A 10,116-nucleotide genomic window follows, 5' to 3' on the forward strand; every position below is an offset into this window, starting at 1 on the left:
GCCTGGTCATTTGGCTAAGACAGTGTAGAGGACAAAAAGTGTCTATTAGCGGAAACTTGTTAAAGGAATAAGCAAAAGATTTCGCGTCTTCTCTAAAGATCAAAAACTTCGCCGCAAGTGAAGGGTGGCTTACAAATTTCAAAAAGAGAAAAAAGAGAAATGAAAATATTTATGTTCTCTCAAAAATTTCGAACCATTTGATATTTCAAACACTCGATAATTCGAAATATTTTAAGAGTCCCTCGAGTTTCGAATTAACAGGAGTCGACTATATATCTAGAAAATTGTAAAATATAAAGGATATAGGAAATTAATAGAAAAGTTTTAGCGAAATTTACCATTCTGAAAATATTTGAACAGCGGTAAATGTCAAGAAAAAGCTAATTTATCATTTATTTTGACAATAAATTTCTGTTCAAGAATGTTGAAGCGTTTTATTAACGAAAGCTGGGTGATATTTGCTACTAGCCTCAACCTTAAGAAAACTAGTAGATAAAGAGGAAAATTTAGCTGTAGTTTTGGCTTTTAGATAATGCCTTGCCGGGCTGCTAAGTCACGATTCAGAATCAATTAATAGATCAAGTCATTACTGAAGTTGCCTTCGGTGAAGGACGATGAAAACGGTAGGGCACGACCGATCTGCGCGGAAAAAAGCTTACCACCACGTTGTGTTTTAATTGGCCACCTTTGGGATCTTGAATCTTTAAGTATTTGATAACGATCATACTTACCTTTTTGAATTTCTTGCTGCCTTGTTTTCACACTATTAAATAAAGCAAAGTAACTTACAACTAACATTTATTCGATTTACATTGTACTCCAACATCTGTACACCGACACTCTAAACACGGTCCGGATAGTTCGAAAATAATTTTCCCGACCCGATACATTCTGCCGTAGATGTTGCATCCGGCAAGTTTGAGCACTCCCACGGTCCCGTCGATGTTGTTTCCTTTGTCTTCGCCACCCGCGATGGAAACAGCGACCTCATCATTTTGCCCATGACTCGTCAACGTCATCGCAGTCGTGGACGTCGTCAACATGCTTTTGTTATTGTTACCATAAATCTTGGCCGGTCCAAATTGGCTATCGCTGCTCGTATTTTGATTTGTATCTTTCGTTGTTTCGTTAATTTCGTTGCTCAGGTGTTTCCGGTCGGGCTTTCCATTAATGTTATTATTGTTAAGCGTCTGAACGCGGCGCGTTGGTAACGAGCTTTTGTATTCGGACGAGGGTTTTGACGGCCGCGGTAACGAACTGTGACTGAAGTTTAAATTTAAAAACGGCATTTCTTCGCGGTCGCCGAGTTTACCACCGTTAGACGATTTGTTTGCAGAATAATTTCCCAACGTTTCGTCAAATGCATCCGCTCGATCCACAGGGCCATCCGATAGATCGTCACCTATTAGGGAGTGGAATTCGCATGAGATATAGATATGATAGCAATCAAAGAAAAAATTTTTGCTGCTTAACTTTTTGTTACTTACCACAAAAATGTGACGGACAGCATGACAAAATTTCCTTTACGGATGGTTCTCGACAATATATTTCGGGTGGAGGACATTCCGGCTCGTGGCATGCCACTTTGCCATACAAGCATGTACAAATCGTGCAGGCGTCCTTTCCGGGGACAGTCTGTCCATGTTCAAATAAAGTGCTTTCTACTTGGCAACTGTCTGAGAAAAACACGTGGTATTAAGGCAGATAAATTTATTATTTAGGTACCTACATAGAAATTAGTGAAATTTTCCGTTTACTTTATTTGTATTGTTTGAAATAATCATGCAGCTTTACAAAAATTGAACAAAGTTCGTATTTTTCACTTACAATTTAACACGTTTGGGATTTCGGTTAGGGGCTTTGTTGAAGTGACTTTATCAGAATCAGCGTGTGTGGTTGCTACGTGAAAGCTGCTGTCGTAGCCTTCTACCGATAGGGGTGGTTCTTTGGGGACAAATCCACCTAAAAGTGTGATACACAAAATGTAAATTGTGAAAGCGACAAAGTCTCTTTGTTTTGTTTGAACAAGTACAGTATTGAGTATGATTTTTTTCACTATTTGACGGTCTCGATGAGATTTTTTAAGTAACAACAAACAACTTCTGTTTTTTTCTTTGTTTTAATTAATTAGAATGTTTGGATGAAGCTTTTAACATTATAATTCTTGTAGGATTATAGAAAAGGTTTTAAGATGGGCTTAAACGACTAGAAAGCGACTTCAAATAACTTCACTAAATTAAAAAATAGTTGCGACTTCCTTGCTTCCCATAATCCTCCTTATGGTTTATGTTATGTTTAAAACGACTTGATTTTTCAATAGCGAAAGAATACCCTTGTGTGCAAGAAGAAACTCAAAAAAGAGTGAATTTTGTACCAAAAAAGTAAAATAAATAAGGGAAACTGGTTTTGCTGCATACCTTCAGTTTTTGTAGGAGGTGAAAATAAAGTGTATGGCGGACTCTGTGTAACAGGAGAGAATCTTGTATTTTCTTCCTCATTTGTTTCATCTACAGCGTCGGCCGCCACAAACGGTATAATCCTAAAATTAAAGGCTATCGTAATAAAAAGTTTCGATTTACGCAATGGTCTTGTGATTACCTCAGATTAGGTAGAGAAGGTGGCAATGTGGGTTCACTATAATCGTAATCTGCAGAATCTTCGACCGTTGACTCGTTCAAAATGCCTCCTATTAAAGGAGAAATTGCCGGAAGAAGGATAAAAGTGGGTGTAGAAACGTTCACCTTACTATCCAGTTCTGTATTGAGCAAATCACTTGATGTTGTATAACCAGACACAATTGTTGCATTGCTTTTGTTTTCATCTTGAACTTTCATTGTATTGCTTTTATTATCAATTTCCTGTTTAGCCTCAACGTTTGAGTCTGTTGTTGTGAGCTCAATTGTTGTTTCATCAACGTTAGTCGATGTTTCAAGACAGGTACTTTTGGACACCACTGTAGTTATGACAGTAGGTACAGTCTCGTTGTTATTATCAGCTATAAAACTGTCGGATAACGTGGAGTCGGTTTCAAAACCGGAAACCGCTATTGTGGAAGTGTGCATTTCGGTCATTTCTGTAGTGATGTTTGGGTCTTGGGTATTTGTAGAAGTAATCTCTGAATTAGGGATAATTGTTGTTGTTGTGGTAGAAGTACTAATGCTAGAAAAGTTTTTCGTTGTTGCAGTTCTCGCTATCGTCATTGTTGTTTCTCTATCAAGTGATTTGTTGTCAACCTTTCTTATTACTCTGCCATCCAAACTGTATTTTGGCGAACTTTTGATTGGTTTTGGTTTGTAATGAGTTGTTTGTATTTGTACAAATTGCTTCAGATTAGTGGATACGTTGGGATATTTTGAAGCAGTTGCCGAAGGAGACGTATGCCTTTTGTATGCGTTATGGTGAATTTCTTTAACGGGATTAATCGAATTTCGTCGTAATGTTTCTGGTTTTTCGGAGTGTATATTGTTTAAACTTTGAGCGATCACATAATGGAGTCCATTATCAACCGATATTTTCTGCGTTATTTCTTGATTGCTCCACAATGGGACTTCTTTTCTCAGTTTTGCGTACTCCTTACTTATTTCCGGGAATTCCCCATAATTTGGGTTCGGTTGTATTTCGATAGAATTATCTGTAAGTATTGCACTTTAACTGACAATGCTAAAATGATTGAAAGTCTGTCGATGGACTTACTGCAATTGTAACTGGTGGCACAACATTCCCCCTCTTTGATAACGGGAGTGCAACCCAATAAGGGTGGTGCACAGGACATTGGTTCGCAACGCACCACGCTGTGTACGCAGTAACAATTGTCGCAAACTGAATAACCTAAGCCTAATACTTTACTACCCTCTGGATAATATTTCTTTGAAACGAAGCATCCCTCTAAAATAATAAGCGAACAAGTTTTTTTTATATGTTCTAATTACTTTTATTATAATATAAATTTGCCGATTAAAATCTACGAATAAGCAAGGTGATACATCTAAGAAATCTAATTTTACAAATCAGAAAATATTTCTTTACAGTGACAAATCATTTGACATAATAAAATAATTCCTATAGCAAAAACGGATATAGAAAGACATTTTGTCATTGTATGTATCGAAAGAATCCTTACTTTTCAATTGTTCATACATTTATTTGCTTTTGCTTTTTGTTTTGAATTGTCCGCTTATCTTTTCACTGAAACCGAAGAACGAGAAAATAGAAAAAGCTAAGGAATTCATTTTTCTTTTCGTTCCTATTCAACAACGAACAACTTGGCCAGCGCGTTCTTCTGTGCGGGCAATTAACATTAAAATATGCAAAAATTTTCTACCTCGAATTCCACCACCGCCGTTTTTCTTTTTGCTCAGCTTCACGGTGGTCACTTCTATATGGTTGCGTTGCGACGGCGGTAGGACTTGGTGCTTGATGGTGCAGTCGTATCTTACAGGACAGCAGCTGTAGTCCTCGTACACAGGCTGGCAGCCCTGTATCTGGAGCAAACACTTGGGTCTTATGCATCGTTGTTGACCACCGATACAAAAGCAGTGCTCGCAAAAGGTCGAGGAGGTCATCGCCGAACCAGGCTCGAATACACTTCCTTCGTGCTCACACGCTGAAAGATTGTATTATTGAAGAAGAGGAATTTGTATGGTACAACCCGAATAAAAAAAAAAAAGAATTATAACCACCGAATCGCCTCCAAATGTCTGAAATGACCTAAATTACAACCGTAATAGTTTCTACAAATTAGACGAAAATTTAAATTCTAAAATTATAGCCAAAATACTACCCTTTGAAAGTCTAAAACAGCTCCAAACTAGCACCACATTAAAAAAGATCCGAAAGAGCCCTCAAACAGCGCCTCGCCAAAAGACATACTATAATAGCACTAAAACAGCATCACATACAAAATCATCTAAAACAGCGCCAAAACGTACCGTACATAAAAATGAAATTATTGATTAATTAATACCAATTTATCTAGCAGATATTTAAATTTTTATTGCTTAATGTTAACACATATATACACCAACGTCATTAACACCACCACCAGTACCAGTATCACCGTTAGCACTAGTAACTCTATCATCTTCAGCATCAACTTCATCGTCATCGTCAGAAGCCCATTTGATTCGCAGGCCCGATCCCAACCCTAAATTACTAATCAACATTACCACCCACAATTTCTCGCCTAGTTACAAAATTATTATGAAATTAGTAATAATAAGAGAGAAATTTATGGAGCTAGTTTGGTCGTAATTAGGTAGAGTAAAATTGAAAATAATAATTTTTACTCGGGATATGAACCTTCTATAAAAGAAACTAAAATTATCGATCACGAGGTAGTCCGGCCGAAATTTTCTTCATTCTTTTTATCCCGATCAGTATTTAAAACCTTTCCATTGACAACATTTAAGTTACGATTAACATAAAAATTTGCAATGTTTGACTCATCTTATTTACTGCCTACGGTCTTAAGAAGATATAAGATAATGCTGTAAATGTAAAGGATACATAACGTATCTGTAATCAAAGGACTGTTAAAAAGTGCGGGTAAGAACGGTTGTACTGTGTACTTTGAGGCCAACGGCCTGATCTTCATTTAGTGCCTCTTTGGCGGTATTTTAAACGAACTGATTGGAACGATATGAGTAATCAGATAAAAAGCCTCTGACAGCGTCAGAATGTAAGAGGTCAGAAAGGTCAGATTGCGCTTTTACAGTTACATAAATGTTGCAATGTTTCTGGAATGAAACGTCGTTTTGATGGGTAAACGTCCAATTTGAAGAACATGAAAACCTTAGAATAATAAAGTACTCTTTGTATTTGAAACGGATGCACTGAAAATGGAATATTACCATAATATGTTTTCCTAAAATCTGAGAAAATAAAGACAATTACTTAATGATGATTGTATGATGTTAAAAGTTAGAAGTCATGTTGTTATTGGACTATTTTTGCGATTTTACCATACTAAACTGTAAACTGATAAGCAATTACAAAGTTATCGTCTTTATTTTCTTCGGTACTATATGGTAGCATAAAAAAATAATAAACACTGCATTTTTCTCTATGTCCCACATTAAAGTTCTTACAAAAAAAACCTTCAAATTAAACTTTATTGTTAATACCCTGTTAGGAAATCCCTGTAACGAAAGCAAAAACCTTAGAGAATGTGATTTGACTAATACTATGTCGTGTAGAATTTGGACCGATTATCCATGTCATCATCATCATTATCATAAGGTAGTCAGTGCTGATTGGACACGCACCTCCACTCCTATACTGAGCTAATCTTCGCATTTCCCTAAAACTAGAACATCCCACATGCTTAACTATTTAAGAACAGTAATCTAATCTAGGTCTACCTCTACTCCTAACTCATGTTTCTGCCTCTTATATGTCTCAGACAAGACTTTCATGCTTGAGAAGGTATCCTACCAACCTATCTCGCCTATTTTCCATTGACTTCCATAGAGTCTTCTGTTCTTTTCTTTCTAATACCTCCACATTTGTAACTTTCACTATCTAAGGTATCCTCATCATTCGCCTGTGGAAAACATGGAAGCGTTCGATATGTGGTGTTATAAACGAATGATGCGGATACCGTGGATAGGGAAGGTTAAAAATGAAGATTTATTAGAAAGAATAGGAGAACAGAGGATTCTATGGAAGTCAATAAGAAATAAATTATTAGGGCACCTTTCGCAGGCAAGAAGGTCTACTCAGAGACATATTACAGGCAGAAACAGGAGTTAAGAGAAGTAGAGGTAGACCTGGATTAGATTACTGTTCGCAAATAGTTAAGGATGCGGGTTGTTATAGTTTTAGGAAAACGCTAAGATTGGCTCAGGATAGGAAAGAGTGCGTGTCTTAGAACTGATTGACGACCTTATGGTGGTGAGATACTACATATCTTCTTATTTTGCTGATTTTATAGGCTTTATTCAGATATTTATTTTAATGAAAAGATGCTAAACCCGTTAAATCTGTTATATTATGTGATATCCATGTTCCACGAATGGCAACCTTTGAAAACCCTGTAGTAGGTCAACTGAAGTGAGAAGAGGCCCACATATGATTTCGGCTTTTCTTTGCATGCACTGAATCAGTGTCTTGTGTTTTTCATTTCTCATGAACGAACATACGTTTATGTGTAGGGTAGGGCAGATTATGAATAAAAGATAGGTAAATATGCCTACTGCGAGAAGCCATAAATTTAAATGTTATTTTCTAACTGCCAGGATTTACTGTCGTTTAAACAGAAAAGCATCAAGCTGTTGGATATTAAGGTGGGAGGATGAAAACAACTGCTACATAAGATATGTAGATAGAAATTATAAAATCAATAAATTTTTTACTAATAACAGCAGAAAATTTTATTTTTCAACTGTCATACATTTGGATGTTCATCTAACGGTGAATTAAAATAATGTTTTTTTCGCAAAATTATTATTTTAATGAAAACTTATAATTCGGCTTTGTTAACCAATAGGCTGGCTGTTTTCATTAATAAATATATGCTCGTTTAAATTCCATACTACAACTAATTTAATGATTATGCATCGCTCCATGCAAGTACGTACTTAAGAAAATTGAACCATCACTTACGGTGTATAATAAAGCATTAAAAATGTTAACCTGCTTGTCTAGGTAATCGAGTAGGAAATTAGAGTTATGTGATTTGATTACTTATTTTTAAATTTTCCCGAAATGCAACGGGAAATTAATTCGTATGTAGATTGATCAAATCACTCGTTGAAAATCAGATGAGCGGCAAATACAATTTTTACAATTCCCATAAGACTTATTAGTAAGTTATATCTAATGCCAACAAGGTTTAAAAAACATAAGGAATTATGCAAGATATATTGCCAGGTATTAAATTAAAGTAAAATATTCCAGAATATCATGTGAGATTTTTAGGACTTATAGGCACGCATATTGTCCTTTTTAGTTTTCCATTTGTAGATCAATTATCTCCTTTATTATATAAAAAGTGCAAATCTTTCAAATCTTCACAAATCTTATTAAATGTATTACCTATCACTCTCGCAATTGTTTTGCCGAATTTCAAACGAGTTCAAAGTTACAGTCAGACTAAGATAACTAATACTGTGGAAAGGGCCTTTGAATGGTAACTTCCTTGAGTACAGATAGGGCATTATTTTTTTTAGAATTATGGTTTATTACTGTTTAAACTGCTACTGTTACATGTTTTCTCTTCTGAATCTTTTTGTAGCACATGCTCTATAAAAATAGTTCTATCAATTTTGTTCCTATGTAATTTGATTTTTCTAAGGAAAAGTAGCTTTTAGATGGAATCAAACACATGAAATTTCTCCTATTTTTCGGGTTAACCGGCCTGAAGAAGTCACATTTAGCGAAACATTCTACGATATGCACTATACTTTTCGTAGATATATGAATTTCCTCAGCATCAACTTCATCGTCATCGTCAGAAGCCCATTTGATTCGCAGGCCCGATCCCAACCCTAAATTACTAATCAACATTACCACCCACAATTTCTCGCCTAGTTACAAAATTATTATGAAATTAGTAATAATAAGAGAGAAATTTATGGAGCTAGTTTGGTCGTAATTAGGTAGAGTAAAATTGAAAATAATAATTTTTACTCGGGATATGAACCTTCTATAAAAGAAACTAAAATTATCGATCACGAGGTAGTCCGGCCGAAATTTTCTTCATTCTTTTTATCCCGATCAGTATTTAAAACCTTTCCATTGACAACATTTAAGTTACGATTAACATAAAAATTTGCAATGTTTGACTCATCTTATTTACTGCCTACGGTCTTAAGAAGATATAAGATAATGCTGTAAATGTAAAGGATACATAACGTATCTGTAATCAAAGGACTGTTAAAAAGTGCGGGTAAGAACGGTTGTACTGTGTACTTTGAGGCCAACGGCCTGATCTTCATTTAGTGCCTCTTTGGCGGTATTTTAAACGAACTGATTGGAACGATATGAGTAATCAGATAAAAAGCCTCTGACAGCGTCAGAATGTAAGAGGTCAGAAAGGTCAGATTGCGCTTTTACAGTTACATAAATGTTGCAATGTTTCTGGAATGAAACGTCGTTTTGATGGGTAAACGTCCAATTTGAAGAACATGAAAACCTTAGAATAATAAAGTACTCTTTGTATTTGAAACGGATGCACTGAAAATGGAATATTACCATAATATGTTTTCCTAAAATCTGAGAAAATAAAGACAATTACTTAATGATGATTGTATGATGTTAAAAGTTAGAAGTCATGTTGTTATTGGACTATTTTTGCGATTTTACCATACTAAACTGTAAACTGATAAGCAATTACAAAGTTATCGTCTTTATTTTCTTCGGTACTATATGGTAGCATAAAAAAATAATAAACACTGCATTTTTCTCTATGTCCCACATTAAAGTTCTTACAAAAAAAACCTTCAAATTAAACTTTATTGTTAATACCCTGTTAGGAAATCCCTGTAACGAAAGCAAAAACCTTAGAGAATGTGATTTGACTAATACTATGTCGTGTAGAATTTGGACCGATTATCCATGTCATCATCATCATTATCATAAGGTAGTCAGTGCTGATTGGACACGCACCTCCACTCCTATACTGAGCTAATCTTCGCATTTCCCTAAAACTAGAACATCCCACATGCTTAACTATTTAAGAACAGTAATNGGGATGAGTTACAAAGATAGAAGAGTGATACTTAGTTTGTATAAAGAGCAACAGGCAGTTATAGAGCTGGGGCTGCAACGTAGAGAAGTAAATATGAGGAAGGGACTCAGACAGGGATGCACACTGTCACTGCTACTTTCATTAAAGACAGTACAACTGTAGGGATAGATATACAGGGCCAAAAGATTAGTATGCTTAGATTTGCACACGATATAGCAGTATTAGCATCTAGCAAGGAAGAGTAAGAGATAACTGTAAATAAAGTGGATGTGGTACTGACAAAAGAGTACTGTATGAAAATTAAAAGTAAAACAAGAATACTGGCGTGCAAGGGAAGAAACAATAGGGAAAGAACGAATATAACGATAGGAGACGAAAAATTAGAAAAAATTGCCGATTTTAGATATCAAGGAAGTCTGACAAGTCAA

General features: G+C 35.5%; 1 protein-coding gene across 1 annotated transcript; it reads right to left on the reverse strand.

Moving 5' to 3' along the window:
- Nucleotides 1–781: 781 nt before the first annotated feature.
- LOC108745218 lies at nt 782–4,599 on the reverse strand. The gene is made up of 7 exons (XM_018481352.1): nt 4,322–4,599; nt 3,694–3,885; nt 2,599–3,631; nt 2,418–2,539; nt 1,828–1,962; nt 1,488–1,676; nt 782–1,402 (listed from the first exon to the last, which is right to left on the reverse strand). Exons 1-7 carry the CDS (start codon nt 4,560–4,562, stop codon nt 792–794), a joined length of 2,523 nt encoding a protein of 840 aa, XP_018336854.1. The 5' UTR covers nt 4,563–4,599; the 3' UTR covers nt 782–791.
- Between the last annotated feature and the right edge of the window lie 5,517 nt (nt 4,600–10,116).

Source organism: Agrilus planipennis, unplaced genomic scaffold (assembly GCF_000699045.2).
Source record: "Agrilus planipennis isolate EAB-ADULT unplaced genomic scaffold, Apla_2.0 scaffold38, whole genome shotgun sequence".
Classification (NCBI taxonomy): Eukaryota; Metazoa; Arthropoda; class Insecta; order Coleoptera; family Buprestidae; genus Agrilus; species Agrilus planipennis.